Source organism: Carcharhinus amblyrhynchos, chromosome 19 (assembly GCF_965287045.1).
Source record: "Carcharhinus amblyrhynchos chromosome 19, sCarAmb.v2.hapA, whole genome shotgun sequence".
NCBI classification, from domain to species: domain Eukaryota; kingdom Metazoa; phylum Chordata; class Chondrichthyes; order Carcharhiniformes; family Carcharhinidae; genus Carcharhinus; species Carcharhinus amblyrhynchos.
The window spans coordinates 49,798,049-49,818,445 of NC_137342.1; the positions used below are offsets into that span (position 1 = coordinate 49,798,049).

Genomic DNA, 20,397 nt, shown 5'->3' on the forward strand with positions numbered 1-20,397 from the left:
GGTGGAAACGTTAACCACACGTGGCCTCATTCAGGCCCAGGCAACACCACATGCCTGTCCCAGAGGCCTGCCCTTAACTGGCACAGAGACAGGGACCACCCCATTGAGGTGGGCACAGCAGAGCCAATTCCAACCTTCCAATTGGGAAGGAGCCGCAAACTGAGGTGGGAGGAAAGTGACAGAGAGGGTGCTTCAAGACGGAGGCACCTTCTCTCCAATGTTTCCAAATTTAAACTAAATACAATGGATTGTTCAGTCAGGCCGTCACTGTGGGGGAAGGGCCTTCCAGAGGGTGACCTGCAAACTGCAGAGGGATATCGATAGTTTAAGTGAGTGGGCGAGGGTCTGGCAGATGGAGTACAATGTCGGTAAATGTGAGGTCATCCATTTTGGTAGGAATAACAGCAAAATGGACTATTATTTAAATGGTAAAAAATTGCAGCATGTTGCAGTGCAGAGGGACCTGGGTGTCCTTGTGCAGGAATCTCAAGGAATTGGTTTGCAGAAGCAGCAGGTAATTAAGGCGACAAATGGAATTTTGTCCTTCATTGCTAGAGGGATGGAGTTTAAAAACAGCGAGGTTATGTTGCAGCTGGATAAGGTGCTGGTGAGGCCACGCCTGGTGTACAGTTTTGGTCTCCCTTCTTGAGAAAGGATATCCTGGCACTGGAGGGGGTGCAGAGGAGATTCACTAGGTTGATTCTGGAGTTGAGAGGGTTGGCTTATGAGGAGAGGCTGAGTAGACTGGGGTTATACTCATTGGAATTCAGAAGAATGAGGGGGAGATCTTATAGAAACATATAAGATTATGAAGGGAATAGATAAGGTAGAAACAGGGAAGTTGTTTCCACTGGCGGGTGAAACTAGAACTACGGGCATGGCCTCAAAATAAGGGGGGAGCAGATTTAAGACTGAGTTGAGGAGGAATTTCTTCACACAAAGGGTTGTGAATCTGTGGAATTCCCTGCCCAGTGAAGCAGTTGAGGCTACCTCATTGAATGATTTTAAGGCAAGGATAGATACATTTTTGAGCAGTAAAGGAATTAAGGTGAGTGGGTGAATCAGTGCCACTGAGTCCATGAAAAGATCAGCCATGATCTTATTGAATGGTGGAGCAGGTTCAAGGGGCCAGATGGCCCACTCCTATTCTTATGCTCCTGCACCCAGACCGGTGGGGAGAGCCTCTGGGCCTGTCTGGAACACGGCAACACTAAAGCTCCCCCCCCCCGCCCCCAATCAGCAGTCTGAAGTTGAATATCTGACTCCAGGCACTTACACTGGCTCCGAGCCTTGGTGGGAACCTGGAAGCCAACTCGGAAGTCGCGTCAATTCAGCCCATAATGAGTGTGTGATCGCACCTCTGTGAGAATGAGTGGGAGGCAAGGTGCAGCAAACAGGGGCACAGGCACCTCGGCCGGTGGGGCTGTTTCTGGCTCTTGTTTGCCTCCGATCCCAGCCTTGGTGAGAGTGGAAAATACAGTAAGAAACCTCACAACACCAGGTTAACGTACAACATGTCTGTTTGGCAGCCAACGCCACGAGCTTTCGGGCCTCTGATCCTTCGTCAGTTGAGTGGACTCTCCACTCACCTGATGATGGAGCAGCGCTCCAAAAGCTAGTGGCATTTGCTACCAAACAGACCAGTTGCACTTCAATCTGGTGCTGTGAGACTTCTTAGTGTATTTACCCCAGTCCAACATCGGCATCACCACATCGAGAGTGGAAAATCCAGGCCTTGGAGTCTCGAGTAAACTGATGAGGAGATTTAAATAAGTTAGAGTTGTTTCCTCTGGAATTTAGTAGCTCAGAAGTGTTATGATCGAAATTTCCAAACTATCAGAGGGAAACAGATCTAGTGGACAGAGAGAAACCATTTTTGCTGCTTGGGGGTCTAGGACAAGGGATCAAAACATAAAAAAGAAAAAAATTACAAAGGTTCTGTCTTCTGTAAGTGGTAACAAAATCACCTGTTTGCTCTAAAACCAAGACTGAGAATGTGAAATTGTCCGTTGTATCAAGAAGAATGTAAGAACATGTTATCTAATTGTTGAGAGATTGTACAACCCTGAGGTGCAGAGGGACCTGAGTGTCCTTGTGCATGAATCACAAAAGCTTAGTACACAGTTACAGCAAGTCATTAGGAAATCTAAGAGAATATTATCATTTATTGTGAGTGCAAAGGTTAGGCTTCAGATGCACAGGGCATTGGTGAGACCACATCTGGAATACTGTGTACAGTATTGGGATCCTTATTTAAGAAAAAGATGTAAATACATTAGAATAAGTTCAGAGAAGGATTACTAGACCAATACCAGGAATGGATGGGTTGCTTTATGAGGGGAGATTGGACCGGCGAGGCTTGTACCCACTGGGGTTCAGAAGAGTGAGAGGTGACTCGATTGAAACGTATAAGATCCTGAGAGATACTGACCGGGTGGATGTAGAAAGGATGTTTCCTCTTGTGGGAGATTTTAGAACGAGTGGTCACTGTTTTAAAGACAAGGGATCGCCCATTTCAAACAGAGATGAGGTTTAATTCTTTCACTTCGAGTCCCTGGAATTCTCTTCATGAAAAGGCAGTGGAAACAGACTCTTTGAATATTTTGAAGGTGGAAGTGGACAGATTCTTGGGCAACAAGGGGGTTAATAGATTATGAAGGGAAGGACAGAGGGGATGCAGATTTGAGGTCACTATCAGATCAGCCATGATCTTATTAAATGGCAGAGTGGGTTCGAGGGGCTGAATGGCCTACTCCTGCTCCTTGTTCATACTAAAGGAATTTTGCTCAGCAAAGGTGTTAAGGGAAATGGAGCAAAGGAGTTAGGAGTTAAAGATGGTGAAATTTAATGGGCGCCCACAAAGCAAGGTTGGAGGTGAGTGGCAGTTAATTGGACAAGAGGGTTCTAATTGGGGATCCCATCTCTTTCCCACCTCTACTCTGAATAAGACCAGGGCAGGAAGGTTTGTGGATGGCCGTTCTTCCCTGATGTCAACTGAGACCCTGACATGAGTAATTAATGGCCACTAACGGCCTCATCCCCCCAGCTGCAGGTAGCTGAGTCATCGAGCGGGAGGTCTGAGGGGGCTCCCTGGGGATGTCCCTCGTTCAATGGTGCTCAGTGCCTGATCGACGGGTGGGGTCGCTGCTGAGATCCACCCTCATGTCCTTGCCAATCTCCCAAGATCCCTCCCCCCAACCCCTCCCCGTATTAACCCCCTCTCTGTGATCCGCACCCATCCCACCCTCACTCATCTGTGATCTGGGTCACTCGCTGATTCTGGGCCTCTGGCAATAACAGCAGCTGCCACTGTGCTCTCGATGGCCATGCAGAGTGTCACTGCTGGTTAGTCAAAGGCCTGCGGCTTGTGATGGAGGGGGGTTTGGGGGGGGGGGGCGTTAGGCTGCAATCAGTCACAATCTCTTTGAATGATAAGTCTGGGTTGAGGGACTAAATTAGCTCCCTCTTGCTGCTACAGTCTAATTTCAAAATTACAATAATAGAAGCTCTGATCTCCAGTTCGTTCACCTCACATCAAGTTCAGATAATAAAAAACTTCTGTTTTGGATGATGGCCAACTTGATATTTTCAAAGTAATTCTGACCATGAGAAAAATTAGAAACATTTATCTGCGAGCTAGTAAAACATTTTGAGCAAAAATTTTGGCTTTCGATTTCAGGCTGATGAAATGTACCCTGGGTCATGTGATCGGAAGAAATCGCTAATGGAAACGGCAGCCAGCTTGACCGCGGATTTCAACGGGAGGGTCAGACAGATTGGCCGGTCCGATTGTTTAGGATTAATGGGAAAAGGAAAACTTGCAATTTACCGGCAATCAAAAGTGGTTTCACTTCCACAAAAGCTTTGATCTTTCTTAGCGTTATTGTAAATGTACTTATTGGAGCTTGCAAACAGCAACAGGAAGAAATGTGCAAAAAAAATTCACTGAACGCGCACTCAAAACTGTTTCAGAAAGAATCTGCTTAAGGAGATTGGCTATTTAACCTCCTGACAGTTTCCATTTGTCCTCACACTGATTGTGAGAGGCAATGATAAATGTAATGTTGATAATGTGGAGCACTTTTACAAATGTGGACTTCACTTCAAGATCACAGCCTTCTTTAGCCCCTGCACCTGCATCTTTAATTCACAATCACTCGGAGAAATAATCTTTCCTTGTCCATAACTTAATTCAACTGCACGGATGCGTTGAGGGGATGGCGGCGTTGTGTTAATACCAATGAACCAGTGATCCAGCAGACCAGGCTGATACTCTGCGAACACAGGTTCAAATCCCCGACAGAACTCGACTAATCAAACCTGGGATATAAGTGATGATCATGAAACTATCATTGATGGAAAAATCCATCTGGTTCATTGGTGGGCGCCACAGTGGTTAGCTCTGCTGCCTCACAGCGCCAGGGACCTGGGTTCGATTCCCAGCTTGGGTCACTGTCTGTGCAGAGTTTGTACATTCTCCCCGTACCTGCATGGGTTTCCTCCGGGTGCTCCAGTTTCCTCCCACAGTCTAAAAGATGCGTGGGTTAAGTGAATTGGACATGCTAAATTGCCCCTTAGTTTCAGGGCATTAGTGGGCAAATACGTGGAGGCTCATTCCTTCAAGCACACACATTCTAGTTAATTATTAGTTGATATTGGCAGTCACATTCTCTTTTTATAGAATAACTACATCGTTATTCAATAAGATGGCATAGGGTTGCTTTTCAAAACAAATAATAAAGGTGGAAAACAAGTAATTTATCTTCATACGTTACAAGATGAACCAAAAACCAGAAGTTCTGGACAAAAGGAAATTTGAGTTTCGCTGCTTGCACACGCTGGAAAAACAGAGGTTCAAATAAACACTGTGGGTGCTGGGATTCGGGAATAAGAACAGAAAATGCAGAAACTTCTCAGCAGGTCTGACAGCGTTGACGGAGAGAGAGACAGAGAGAACGTTTCAGCTGGATGAGTATCTTCCAGTTCTGACAAGTGCCCTTTGACTCCAACCAATGGGCCGGTTCTTCAAAGGGTCAAGGGGTAAGGAGACAGGATTTAAAAATGGCAATCCAAGAGCTCACCCCGGGATTCCACAATCCCCTTTCCAAACGTCAGCAGGGTGAGCGAGTCCCGAAGGAGTTAGTTAAGATGCAGGTGTATTCCCAATTGCAATTCCGAATTTCCACTTCAGTGAACGCGGATAGTTGGGAACAGTGTGGTGAGCAGAAAGAAGAAAGGAAATTACGTCACAGGGACAGGCAAAATCTGCCTCGTACATCTCCTTTAAAACTTGCCCCTCACACCTTAAACCTCTGATGCCGAGTAATTGACTCTTCCACCCTGGGGAAAAAGCTTCTGACTATCCACTCTGTCCATGCCCCTCATAATCTTGTAGACTTCTGTCAGGTCACCCCTCAACCTCTGTCGCTCCAGTGAGAACAAACCAAGTTTCTCCAACGACTTCTCATAGTTAATGCCCTCCATGCCAGGTCCAGAATGGCCCTTTCCCTAGTTGGATCATCTACACACTGTTTCAAGGAGCCCCCCTGAATGCTCCATACAAACTCTACACCAGAGAGGCAACATACCATCCTGGAGTCTCTTTCACATCCACAGAAATACCCCTATAACGATTGCTCTAGTCCTCTTTGTCCCTCCCTGCATAACAACAGAGCCAGCCGTGGTGCCACTGCTTTGGCTGCTGCTGCTGTTATCCCCTGATAGCCCATCTCCCCCAAAGGTATCCAAAACCGTACACTTGTTAGAGAGGGGGATGACCACACAGGATTCCCACACTGACTGCCTGCCCCTTCTGGCAGTCACCCATCCATCTGCTTGCACCTTTGGTGTGACCATGTCTCTAAAGCTCCTATCCATGACACTTCCTGCCTCCTTCATGCTCCGAAGTGCATCCAACTGCTGCCTGGGTGGGACTGTGGTTGGTGCAGACTCAATGGGCCTACCCACGCGTTCTGTAAGGAGCTGTAAATTGGGTGCACTTCCTGCAGACATTGCTGCCCGAGACGCTGGAAGCATCTTCCACATCTCATCAGTGCAACACCTACTCCCACGGACCGACATTTCCAGCACCAGTTAAATTATTTGAGAAAATTTATACAACTCTTACCTTCACTTTTACCTTCTCACAGGTACCGGGTTCCCTGTTGGGCCATCAGAAACCTTCTCTCTCCTTAACTGAGACTGACTTTTCCTGGACCTTCTCACACCAGTCCCAGTGCTCCATTGTCATCTAACCTGCAAGAGCCTCTTCATCACCATAGATACCGTTGGCTCTCTGGGGAGGAGCCTGCTCTCTACAGCAAGGCAGTGGCAACTCCAAAATGGCTCCCTGCTGCCTTTGTCTCTGACCCCAGGCAGGCAGCCCCACCCTTGCTGGAGATGCTCAGAGCCTCTCATTGGCTAACTAAGCTCACCTCCTGGCCAATGAGGTCATTTAGAATCATGGAATGCCTACAGTGCAGGAGGAGGCCATTCTGCCCACTGACAACCCCATCCTATCCCCGCAACGCCATGTATTTATGCTGCTAACTCCCCTTGACACTAAGTGGCAATTTAACATGGCCAATCCACCTAACCAGTACGTCTTTCGGACTGTGGGGGGAAACCGGAGCACCCAGAGGAAACCCATGCAGAAACAGAGAACATACAGACTCCTGACAGACAGTGACCTAAGTCGGGAATCGAACCCGGGTCCCTGGCGCTGCGAGGCAGCAGTGCTAACCCACCGTGCAGTCGTGCTGCGCCAGATTTGAATTTAACAATAGTGTGGCAAGAGTGACAGGCACAGGGTTGGAACCTGGGACTCATTTGCGTGTCGGCTTTGCAGTCCTGCACTGAAGATCTGCCCCATTAACTCCTTCTCTCCCCACAGATACTGCCTGGCCTGCTGAGCATTTCCTGAACTTATTTTGGAAAAACACACACCCACCGCTGCTGATTTTTATTATCCATTAAACCGAACAATGGGCACAGGATTCCCAGTACGGGTGGCTCGTGGGTCAGGTGTCCAGTCGGAAGGGTGAATCGGAAAAGGGCACAGTCAGGTCATGGAGTTTTAACCTCGTCATGAAGTCAGACAACAGGTCATAGAATCATAGAAACCCTACAGTGCAGAAAGAGGCCATTTGGCCCATTGAGTCTGTACCGACCACAATCCCACCCAGGCCCTACCCTCATATCCACCCTCTAACCTACACATCTCAGGACACTAAGGGGCAATTTCAAGTGTTTTATTTGAACTGACAAACCTTATAAGTTGATGCAAATCCAGATTTGATGCAGTATTTTAAAGAGTGTGGAAGGACAACATTTAATATCATAACAATAAACTAAGATGAATTTGTAGCCAATGTGACACATAAAGTATCATAAAACCTTTAATTTCTTGTCACTTCCTGATATATCCTCTTCAAGGCTCCGATGCGATGGTATAAAATATGGTTTCATTTATTTTATTTAGTGTCTCTCGTAACAGAGCCAGGCAATGTCAGTGGCAGCTGTGATGTGGAGATGCCCGTGTTGGACTAGGGTGGGCACAGTAAGAAGTCTCACAACATCAGATTAAAGTCCAGCAGGTTTATTTGGCAGCACGAGCTCTCGGAGCGCTGCTCCACTCCACTCACCTGAGGAAGGAGCACCACTCCGAAAGCTCGTGCTACCAAATAAACCTGCTGGACTTTAACCTGGTGTTGTGAGACTTCTTACTGTCTCTTTAGAGTAACTCAGTTAATCTCACCCAATCCCTGCAGCAGTGCAAATTTTTCCCGATTTAATACAAATTCAGTTCCCTTTGGAGGGAAAACAAAATCTTCTGTTTTGATCAAACAAAATACTGGGTTTGAAGAATGCAAATAGCCGCAATTTCTGCATCGAGTACGGGCGTTTACACAAAGACAACATTTAGTGGATGAATTAAACATGGGTGTTTACAAAGTCATTCAGCGCAAAGCTTTATCCCAATGATAAATATAAAATATGGAGGTAACTTACTTCACGCAGAAATACAACACAACCGGTCCTGACTTTTTCGGAAAATCATGTTCCAACACTCTTCGATCTAACTGGAGCCAGCTAAAATGGGCGCTGGATGAGGAAGGAGAAAGAGAGACAACATTAGAATCAACCTTCCCGGCAGTGTCTGAGTGCAAGGAACAGTGTAACAAGCACAGGCGTGATGGTGACACACGACAGATGAGGTGGACTCCCAATCCTGGCGAACGTTCCTCTCATCCACATATCCATCGGTTCAATTTCTGCACTTCCCGTTCATGAGGGCAAAAGGTTTACAATATTTTTAACTGGCACCCTTGACAGTGGAATCAATTGGCCGGAACTCTGTCCCCAGGTGTTGGGAATGGAAGTGGTGGGGGTGGGAGGGGAAAGAGAATAGTGTGGCACCGTGTTGGGAGAGTTCCCCAACTTGGTCAACCAGTGGAGAGATTTCCAGCAGTGGGCAGGAGCTGGGGCTGGGCGCCTGATCCAAAAGCGGGGTTAGAGGACGTGGATTTACATATTAACAATCCCAGTGAGGAGCCATTGAGCTGGGTTGCTTCTGGTAGGACAGCCCTCAGGCAGTCCAGAAGGTTCTAGCTTCATGGGGGCAGCCAGTTCTCTATCGCAGTTGGGCCAGTAGGGCCTATCAAAGCCAGAGGCCACACCCACCCCTGCCGCATGCCTCACAGAGGGGACAACGGACAGGATAGGTGGCTCCCATCGGTCCCCTTCCCGCAGGATTTCCACAATGATCGAGTGGGGGCTTTCATCCTTGGCCATCCAGGATTTTCACTGCCATTTATCTCTGAGGCCTCCTGTCTGCCTCAGCAGTGCCCACCTCTCCCTCAAGGTCTGACGGACTTGGGAGACACCCATGATCCTTGATTGAATGGCGAGGCAAGAGACAGACAAATCAGTGAACTGGCCCAGGTGGCGAATGTCTGGGCTCAGGATGCCACCTTGCCCTCATGCCCGAGTCCCAAAGTCCAAGGGAAAATACAGCCCCATTGACACCAATCCCATCACAAACAATCAATACTTCCAAATACAGAATTAAAATGATCAGTAATAATCTGAAATAAAATTCCACGTGGTAGACATGTTCCCAATTTTTAGGATCCTGTCGATGTCACACACCCACAAGAAACACAGTCAGACAAGGTGATGGCAGAGTGGTTTGTACTGCTGCCTCAGGGACCTGGGTTCGATTCCAGCCTCAGGTGTCTGCGTGGGTTCCCTCTGGGTGCTCCGGTTTTCTCCCACAGCCCAAAGATGCACAGGTTAGATGCATTGCCCGTACAAAATTGCCCTTCAGTGTATCAAGATGTGCAGGTTAGATGGATTAGCCATGATTAACATGTGGGGTTACAGCGATAGGGTGGGGGAGAGGGCCTGGGTAAGATACTCTGTCAGAGAGTCGGAGCGGACTCGATGGGCCAAATGGCCTCTTCTGCACTGTAGGGATACTGGGGTTGCTTCACCACAAACAGGCCAACCCCTTCCACCAGCTTCCTCACTCATCGGAATGTTCAAATTACAGGGTCTCAATTTCACCAATTGTGACAGGGTTGCTGACACTTGTACAATGCCAACTGGTTGGCAGAGACAGAATGGGACTCAAGTTACCTGAACCTCCTGAAGACTAAAATACAATGAAGCAGTATTATTTTATTAATGATCATTTTTAAACTGAAACACCCAAGTCAACAGAAAAAACATTACCACAGGGAACTAGGATCATCCACTCCCATCTGCGTAACATCAACCATCTCCTCTCCCGTCTCAGCTCAGCTGTTGTTCAAACCCTTACCCATTGCTTTGGAACCTCCAAACGCGACTATTCTAACACACTGCTAGCTGCTCTCACACATTCTACGATTCATCAATTGAGTGCATTTAAAGCTCTGCTGCCTATGTCCTCACATCAAATCCTGTTACTCTATCATGCCCTGTGCTTGCTGACTGAAGGTGGTTCCTGGTTACTAATAACTGAATACTGTCACTCATCCGGGCTCCTTTGACTAACAATGTCAAGGTGTGCACGCTAGATGGATTGGTCAGGCTAAGTTATCTGTCCTGTACTGTTCTATATTCTATTGCTGTGTGTGTGGCCTCTCGTGTAGGGCAGACTAACCTGTGTGTAGTTTGCACATTCTCTGTGCGGAGTTTGCACATTCTCCCCATGTCTGCGTGGGTTTTCTCCAGGTGCTCCGATTTCCTCCCACAGTCCAAAGATGAGCAGGTTAGGTGGATTGGCCATGCTAAACTGCCCTTTAGTGTCAAGGGGAGAAGCTAGGGTAAATGCATGGGTTTATGGGGATCAAGCCTAGATGGGATTGTGGGCAGTGCAGACTCAATGAGCTGAATGGTCTCCTTCTGCATTGTAGGGTTCTATGACTGGGTAAAGGCAGCAGATTTCCTTCCTGAAAGTACATCAGTGAGCCAGATGGATTTTCACAACAATCACTGATAGTTCCAGGGTCACTGCCACTGAGGCCAGCTTTATATTCCAGAGTTTATCAACTGAATGTAAATTCCACCAGCTGCCGTGGTGGGATTTGAACCCGCGTCCTCAGAGCTTCCGTCGGGCCCACAGCGGCTGGAGAGAACTTTGAAGTGTGTTTTTGCGATGGGAACATTTGCAGTTGGCACGGTCACCCAGCATGCAGCTTACATACCAACGGGGACGGAACTGAGTCTTTACAAAAGACTTTCCAAAAAGCTGGCGATTAAACTGTCAACACTTCACTGGAGGCATGCCAGGAATTTCATTAAATTTAAATAACAAACACCGTTTTCTATTTGGAACAACTTGGGCAGAAGTGGATCTGTGACCACGGGTTCCTTTGTTGATGGACAGGAAGAAAATGGCTTTTTTAAAAATATAGATGAGATTGCACGTTGAAAATCCAATTAAAATTTTCTGTGCTGAACCACTGGTGAGTTTTTTCAGACTCTTTAATATTAAAAACCTCAAACAACGCACAGCTGCTGTTTAAGAGGTTTTTATTAAGTCATTTTTGTTTGGAGGGAGTTTATGCTTGTTAAAAAGCGAGCGAATCAGCTGTTTGGTTAAGTCGCTCACTTTTGGAAACTGCACCCTTGCGACTTTCTATTGCTTCACTTCAAGAGGCAGAAAGTGATGCCCCAGAGTCACTACGGTAACACCTCAGGGGATTTGTTGGTAATTAAATATGGATAAAACATATTGCTTTACTGGAGAAAGGGAGTTTTCTGCAGTGTCAGCCTGGCAGTGTCGGTGTTTACGAGGGAGAGACTGCGATGCCAAATGTTCCAGTGCGGGACAGAGAGAGTGGACGTGGGCAGCAATTTAATTGAGAAGTTGAACAGAAGAGGAGGTGACTGCACTGGACCAGTGACACTCCTCACTGACCAACACTCCCCCCTCATCCAGTGTCAGCTCAACAACATTAGCTGATTGTTCATCTCATTGTAGTTGCTGGCGTCTTGCTGTAAGTGAGGTTTTTGTACTTTACAACGGAGTACGTCAACCGAAGTCAAAATATTCTGAATTAATTCGCTGCAGAACATAAGAACTGGAGCAGGAGTGGGCCATCTGGCCCCTCGAGCCTGCTCCGCCATTCAATAAGATCATGGCTGATCTTTTCGTGGACTCAGCTCCACTTACCTGCCCGCTCACCATAACCCTTAATTCCTTTACTGTTCAAAAATTTATCTATCCTTGCCTTAAAAATATTCAATGGTGTAGCCTCAACTGCTTCACTGGGCAGGGAATTCCACAGATTCACAATTTTTTGTGTGAAGAAGTTCCTCCTCAACTCAGTCCTAAATCTGTTTCCCCTTACTTTGAGGCCATGCCTCCTAGTTCTCGTTTCACCCGCCAGTGGAAACAACTTTGCTGCTTCTACCTTATCCATTCCCTTCATAATTTTATTTGTTTCTATAAGATCTCCCCCTCATTCTTCTGAATTCCAATGAGGATAGCCCCAGTCTACTCAGTCTCTCCTCATAAACCAACCCTCTCAACTCCAGAATCAACCTAGTGAATCTCCTCTGCGCTCTCTCCAGTGCCAGTATATCATAGAAACATAGAAAAACTACAGCACAATACAGGCCCTTCAGCCCACAAAGTATCCTTTCTCAAATAAAAACACGTTGACAATCCTCAGAAAGATGTGAGATTTTCTTTCTTTTTACTCATTCATGGGACGGAGGTCGCTGGCTGGCCAGCATTTATTGCCCTTCACTAGTTGCCCGAGGGCAGTTGAGAGTCAACCACATTGCTGTGGTTCTGGAGTCACATATAGGCCAGACCGGGTAAGGATGGCAGATTTCCTTCCCTAAAGGACATTAGTGAACCAGATGGGTTTTTCTGACAATCGACAATGATTTCATGGTCATCAGTAGATTCTTAATTCCAAATATATTTTATTGAATTCAAATTCCACCATCTGCTGTAGCGGGATTCGAACCATAGAACATTAGCTAAGCTTCTGGATTAATGGTCTAGTGATAATACCATTGGGCCATCCCTTCCAGTATACATAAACCTGTTATCCTCATTGTTTTATCTTTTCAATTATGCGCCTGATTTTTACTCACTTTAGATTCAAGATTGAGGGTGGGATTTTCCAGCCCCGCCCATGCGGGGTCCCGAAATTCTCACCCAAGTTCAAGAAACCTTTTCACCGTCTTTAAAATTGTCTGTCCCACCATCCGAGATTCCCACAGTTGGTTGGATTGGAAAATTTACCACTCGGTGTCCACAGGGTGGAATTTTCCAGCTCTTCCCACCTGTGGGATCCTCTGGTCCCGCCAAGGGTGACCCCTACCCGGTGGCGGGTTCACTGGTGATGGGACGGGTGAGCCACATAGAACACTGCAGACATTGACAGGACTGTAAAATCCCACCGGCAGCCAATGGGGACCCATCTCCGCCGCCAGGTGCCTGGAAAATCCCATCCATAGTGCGAATTACATCAGAAGTGGCTGATTAAAATGGCCACTGCCAATGTGAGAAATATTCATTCATACAAAGCCGAGAAGCAATTATGCAATGATTCCCGTGAGTGTAGTTAACTCCTAGTGATGTTGCAGTGCAACTCTTAATGTTTTAATTAATGACTACTAATGTTTTTAAAATCACATTTCTGGTTTCTTACGATAAGGTGATAGGGACGTGTTGTACCTGCTTCAGGAGATTACTGTAAACGCAATCTAGAGAATTAGAGGCTAGATTTTAAGCTTGCCTGTCTGTAGTTAGTGGTCAGGTCACTGGCTGATGCAGTGCGTACTCCGACCTGTTCCAGATATCATACTAACATTCACTGCAAGACAGATACATATGACCTAGAATCATGGAATCTTACAGTGCAGAAGAGGCCATTCGGCCCATCGGCACCAACTGTGTAATACAGAATCTTACTCAGACCCTACCCCATAACCCCATGTATGCACCCTGCTAATCCTCCTAACCTACACATCTATTATTTATTCAATAGTGTCACAAGTAGGCTTACATTAATACTGCAGTGAAGCTATTGAGAAAATTTCTTAGTTGCCACACTCCGGTGCCTGTTCGGGGACACTGAGGGAGAATTTAGCTTGGCCAATCCCCCAACTAGCACGTCATTCGAAGTGTGGGAGGAAACCGGAGCACCCGGAGGAAGCCCAGGCAGACCCGAGGAGAACATGCAGACTCCACACAGTCACCCAAACCAGGAATCTAACCTGGGTCTCTGGCATTGTGAGGCAGCGGTGCTAACCACTGTGCCAACCATGGTGTCTTGGGACATTGCGGGACAATTTAGCATAGCTAATTCCCCCAAAGCCACACAACTTAAGTTTAAAGTTTATTTATTAGTGTTAGAAGTAGGCTTACATTAACACTGCAATGAAGTTATTGTGAAAATCCCCCAATCGTGGGCCACTCGGGGGCACTTTATCACGGCCAATCCTCCTAACCAGCTCGTCTTTCGGACTGTGGGAGGAAGCTCACGCAGACAAGGGGAGAACGTGCAGAGTTCACAAGGACAGTCACCCAAGGCCAGAATTGAACCTGGTTCCCTGGCGCTGTGAGGCTGCAGTGCTAACCACTGTGCCATCATGCCACCCCATTTTCCCACCCTCATCATACCGCTGAGCATCGAAGCTCCTTCACCAATCACTCAGGTTCTACTCTCCTGGAACTCCTTCTATGAACATACCCTCTGTCTCCCTCTGAACCCCTTGAAAATCTCCCTAAAACCACTCTTCGATTTAACCTTCAGCCCAGAACTCCTCCTTTCTGTTCAGGCACCTGCGCTGCGCTCTGTGGATTGTCCTGGGATCTCTTTCCTGACACAAGATAAATGCAAATTGTCTAACTGGAGTTAGATGGAGCAAAAACAGAAAAAACTGAAAAATCTCAGCGGGTCTGACAGCATCTGTGGAGAGAGAATAGAGCCAATGTTTCAAGTCTAGACGACTCTTGGTCAGACGCTGCCAGACCTGCTGAGATTTTCTGTTTTTGTTTCAGATTCCAGCACCAGCACTAATTTGCTTTTGTCAGAGTTAGATGGACTTGGATAACTCTGGTCGGCAATAATCCACCCAAGTTTTAGTCATTCTGTACAAAGGACTTCTAGATTGGAATGTTTCATCCATTAATTGGATAATTTTCCAATATTAGACCCTTGTTGAAGGTCTGACGGCTGCAACAAGCCATAACTGGGGGGGTTAATGCTCAATGACGAAGCTACTTTAGTAAGGTACCATTATAATTCATGTACTTTTCCCCCTCACCGCGTCACTGTCTTTCTCTCTCTCTGTCTCCCTCACTCTTACTGCCGTAGTCCCGCTCCCTCACTCCTTTCCCCATCCCTCCTGCTGTCTTTCCTCCACCCTTTGTACTGGCTCGATACATTCTTGTTGAAGTTCCTTTGTTCCGATGATAAGGTTTGAAGTGTTGAACTTCAGAGTTTTGAGGTTGTAACCTTGGGGTTGTACAAAGACAATGATGGTGACCTCACCTCACCAGAATTTGGCAGAGTGTTGGCTCTGATGAGAAAAATGGGAGTAAATTCTGCCAATGGCTCCTGACCAGGTCTTGAAGCTCACTAACAGATGTTTTTATAGCCAGGAGAATCTCACCGCCCCCATGGCTCTGATCCGTACGTCACGGCTCCACTGAACCGCACCAATCACTGGGAGCTGGGAATAAACAGCTCCCCAGGCTGTGTTCCACAGCGACTGCAGGGAGGCCACACCAGAGCTCGCCAGTCACTGGCCCAGTTCCCACAGATGTGGTAGAAAACTGGGGCACCACGCAGACACGGGGAGAATGTGCAGGCCCCACACAGACAGTGACCCAAGCTGGGAATCGAACCCGGGTCCCTGGCGTTGTGAGGCAGCATTGCTAACCCACTGTGCTGCCGTGCTGCCCCGTGCCAACTGGTGGGGTGAGGGGAAGAGGTCAGGGGAAAGGGCAGAGTGAGTGGCATGGGGGGGGGGGCTTTCTTCATTCCCTCCCCCGTTTCTCCAATGCCAGGTCCTTCAATTGGACAGGAGATGCCTTTGAATGTGGGAGCTTCCCATCCTCCTGGGAGTCCACAAGCACTCCCGACGGGGTTTACAAGCCAGTTCCTTCATATGGCTGAATACCAGTGAAGTGGGAGTGAGATCTTTCAGCGGGTCTCAGTAATTGCCCAGCGGAAAGTCTCAAGTGACAGAGAGGTCACCTCCAGGCCTAACGGGAGGTGACAAGGCCCCTGCCTCAGGTCTGATCCAACTGCCTCAGAACTCCCTCCAGGAGGGGGACTTAAACCCCATCCTGCGTGCCTCAGTGAGAATTCTCCAATTGCCTCAAAAATGCCGCAGATCCGCTGAAACATGCTGAATCTGACCCCCAAATTAAAGAGGATTTACCCCGAGGAGCCCCCACAGTCTGTGTGGACAGCTGTTAGTGCAGCGAACAACGAGCGTTGCTTCTGACTGTAAAACCCAGGCCACTGTGTTTCCAGGGGAATTATCCTGTTTACAAAAGAGCGGCTCATTAATATTTTCAGCGTGCAGCAATGTTACGATCTTGTTTCTAACACTTTTGGTCGCATCCCACGAGGCAGGAGTTCTGAAAGATTACCCTGTGCCAGCTGTTTAGCTCTGAGACTCCCAGTCGCTCGGTCTCCCATGGCGATCGAGAGGTACGGTTGATGTCGAAATGTTCCTTTTGCTAGAAACGCTGCTTTGATTGGGATTTTCCACAAAATGTGTGAGGTTTTCCTGCAGCCTGGAATCTGTGTTGCCCAGTTTCAACTGGCACAACAGAATTAGTGCAGAATAGCCCAAACTTCAGTCTTTTCTGAATGGACCTACCTCACATTAAGCTGATCTTTCTCTACACCCTAGCTATGGCTGTAACACTACATTCTGCACTCTCCCCTCCTTCTCTATGAACGGTATGCTCTGTCTGTATAGCGTGCAAGAACCAATACTTTTCACTGTATACTAATACATGTGACAATAATCAAATCAAATCAAATTGTTTTTCCTTCAAAGTAAATCACTGCAGGGATGAGCCAGTTTTGTAATCAAGGCAAAAAATGCTGGAAGTGCACAGGGGGGTCCGACAGAATTTGTAATAAAACTGATTAAAGGACAAAGGAAATTACAGCACAGGAACAGGCCCTTCGGCCCTCCAAGCCTGCACCGACCATGCTGCCCATCTGAACTAAAACCCCCTATCCTTCCAGGGACCATATCCCTCTATTCCCGTCCTATTCATGTACTTGTCCAGACGCCCCTATCTGCTTCCCCTACCTCCCTCAGCAGCGAGTTACAGGCACCCGCCACCCTCTATGTAAAAAATCTGCCCGGTACATCTCCTTTAAACCTCGCCCCTCGCACTTTAACCTATGCCCCCGAGTAATTGACTCTTCCACCCTGGGAAAAAGCATGTGACTTAATATTTTGGGCTGAGATCTCTCATTAGTCTCCATACAAAACAATAATCTGCCTTTTCCCCCTCTCAGTTGTTGACCTGTGGTTTTGTGTTCGTATTTCAGGCTTCCACCGCTTTCAATTTTATTCTATCACAGGAAGAGACCACTCGGCCCGTCCTGCTGTCTGTGAGGGTAGTTCAGCGAGTCGCAAACCTTCTCCTCAGAGTTGTAATCTATATAAATGATCTGGAGGAAAATGTGGGTGATTTGATGAGTAAGTTTGTGAATGACACAACAATTGGCAGAGTTGCAGACAGTGATATGGATTGTCAGAGGATCCAACAGGATATATATAATTGGAGACTTGGGCAGAGAAATGGCAGATGGAGTTTAATCCGAACAATGTGAGGAGATGCATTTTGGAGGATCAAATTCAGGTGTGAATTATACAGTAAATGACAGAATCCTTAGGGGCATTGACATAGAATCATACAGTGCAGAAAGAGGCCCTTCAGCCCATCGAGTCTGCACCAATCACAATCCCACCCAGGCCCTACCCCCATATCCCTACATATTTTACCCGCTAATCCCTCTAACCTACGCATCCCAGGACACTAAGGGGCAATTTTAGCATGGCCAATCAACCTAACCCACACATCTTTGGAATCTGGCTGGTCCACAGATCCCTGAAAGTGGCAACACAGGTGGGTAAGGTGATTGAGAAGGTATACAGCATGCTTGCTTTCACTGACCAGGGCACTGAGTATAAAAACAAAGGAACCTCGGGTGGATGTAGCTGTTACTAGGGGGGCATAACTATAAGGTTCATGGTGGGAGATATAGAGGGATGTCCGAGGTAGGTTCTTTACTCAGAGTGGTTGGGGTGTGGAATAGACTGCCTGCTGTGATAGTGGAGTTGGACACTTTAGGAACTTTCAAGTGGTTATTGGATAGGCACATGGAGCACTCCAGAATGATTGGGAGTGGGGTAGCTTGATCTTGGATTTGGACATAGCTCGGCACAACATCGAGGGCCGAAGGGCCTGTACTGTGCTGTATTGTTCTATGTCTATAAACCGAAGAAGTCCCAGGCGGATTTTCTAATTTAGAATCATACACCAGAATTTTACTGCCCCATCCACCACAGGAATCGGAGCGGGGAAGGAACGGACAACGGATAGTTCATTGACCTCGGGTGGGATATTACAGTTTCAGGATAAGAGGGGCCATAAAATCCTGCCAGTAGAGTTCTACAGCCCTTCGGCCCATCGTGTCTGTGCAGGCCATCAAGTACAGATCCATCCTAACTCCAGCCCTTGCTTCATGGCCTTGTACGCTGTGGCATTTCAAGTGCTCATCTAAATGCTTCTTAAATGTTGCGAGGGTTCCCGCGTCTGCCACCCTTTCAGGCACTGAGCTCCAGATTCCCACCAGCCTCTGGATGAAAACATTTTTTTCCTCAAATCCCCTCGAAGTCTCCTGCCCCTCGGTTACTGCCCCCTCTGCTAAGGGGAAAAGTTCCTTTCTATCCACCGTAAACTTAACTAAAAAAAAATCCAGTGACTGGGACACCTTGGGTTGAGGAGAGAGTGACCAAGTGAGGGGAGGTGAGTTGTAGCTTCTGCTGCTGACTGTCACCAACGCCCCTGGTTGGGTAAAGGTGGAGGTTACTGAGCTTAGCTTTAAACAGCCTCTCTGTACTCACCATCGCAGCTTATACATGAAGAACTGCACTCTATACAGTCCTGGTCACTCTAGTATAGAAAGGGTATTACTAAATTAGAAAGAGTGCAGAAAAGATTTACTAGGATGCTACAGGGACTTGATGGTTTAAGCTCTCAGTAGGAGATGGATAGATTGGGACTTTTTTCTCTGGAGTGTGGAAGGCTGAAGGATGATCTTATAGAGGTCCATAAAATAATGAGGGGCACAGATCAGTTAGATAGTCAATAACTTCTCCCAAAAGTAGGGGAGTCTAAAACTAGAGGGCATAGGTTTGAGGTGAGAGGGGAGAGATACAAAAGGGTGCAGAGGGATAATTTTTTCACACAGAGGGTGGTGAATGTCAGGAGCGAGCTGCCAGAGGTAGTAGTAGAGGTGGGTACAATTTTGTCTTTTAAAAAGCATTTAGGCAGTTACATAGTAAAATGGGTATAGAGGGATATGGACCAAATCAGGCAATTGGGACTAGCTTAGTGGGTTAAAAAAAGGGTGGCATGGACAGGTTGGGCCAAAGGGCCTGTTAACATAAGAAATGGGAGCAGGAGTAGGCCATCTAGCCCTTCGAGCCTGCCCCGCCATCCAATAAGATCATGGCTAATCTGTGCTATAAACCTCTACGGCTCTAATGAGTCACTTGGTGAAGGAAGTGGAGGCTCCCAGCGTCGCAAAGGGAATAGAGCAGCAAGAGTAAAGTTTAGTTTGCAATGTTCGACCTGGAAATAAAACTAATCTAACATTTAAATTAAAGATGAACTCAAACTCTGGATTCCAGTGTCATGGTTTCGCTTCACATCCAGATATTATATTGATCTGGGATCTGTGACTCTGCCTGTACCAGTCTCACATTATTTCTCACAATGTACAACAGTAACAGCTGGCCTTTGTTGGGTTTTAAGTGCAGGGTACAGTGAGGCAGAACAAGCTGCATTTACTTAAACTCCCACAGGAAACGTGTACAGTATAATTTCCATGGTGCCCGTTCAATTCCAAATAACAGATTCCACTCTGTGACATGGAAATTAGACTTTGCAAACATTTATTTAATTTGTTTGGAGCATCAACATAGGCTGTACTGTATATTGTTTGATTAACAGTGAGGCATGAGCAATTAATGTTTTTTCAGAGTGCTTCGAAAGCCTCTTACACAAACATACATTTTCACAATTTCACACTCACCTTTTGTGGTTGATATATTGAGTTAGTGACAGCAGGAGTCTTCTTATTTATGACTGGAATATAATTGTGGGCACTTTTGTTTGTGGACAGAGTTGGGTAATAAATGTTCTGCAGGGCGCATTACCGATTCAGAACAAGGTCCTGAGTTTCACAAACTCACTGAAAAAGGAGGCCATTTGGCCCATCAAGTCTGAAGAGCAATGTCGACAATCCCACTCCTCACCTTTTCCCCAGATCCTAAACTTCTCTCTGAAAGTTGCCAATGGGTGGCACGATGGCACAGTGGGTTAGCACTGCTGCCACACAGCAGTAGGGACCCAGGTTCGATTCCCAGCTTGGGTCACCATCTATGTGGAGTTTGAACGTTCTCCCCATGTCCACGTGAATTTCCTCCGGGTGCTCCAGTTTCCTCCCACAGTCCAAAGATGTGCAGATTAGATGAATTGGCCATGTTAAATTGCTCTTAAGTGACAGAGGGACTAGCTAGGGTAAGTGCATAGGGGTTACGAGGATAGGGCCTGGTTGGGATTGTGATCGGTACAGACTCGATGGGCCGAATGGCCTCCTGCACTGTAGGAGTCTATGA

At 47.0% G+C, this 20,397-nt stretch overlaps 1 protein-coding gene across 7 annotated transcripts in view; it reads right to left on the reverse strand.

Annotated features, from left to right (window-relative positions):
- The window catches only part of frmd4a (FERM domain containing 4A), a 613,918-nt gene that overhangs the window by 170,166 nt on the left and 423,355 nt on the right, over positions 1-20,397 (reverse strand). For all 7 annotated transcript variants that reach the window (XM_080207761.1, XM_080207763.1, XM_080207759.1 and 4 more), the window contains exon 4: positions 8,011-8,103. In XM_080207761.1, coding sequence (XP_080063887.1) covers positions 8,011-8,103 — 93 coding nt within the window. The remainder of the gene's footprint in view (positions 1-8,010; positions 8,104-20,397) is intronic.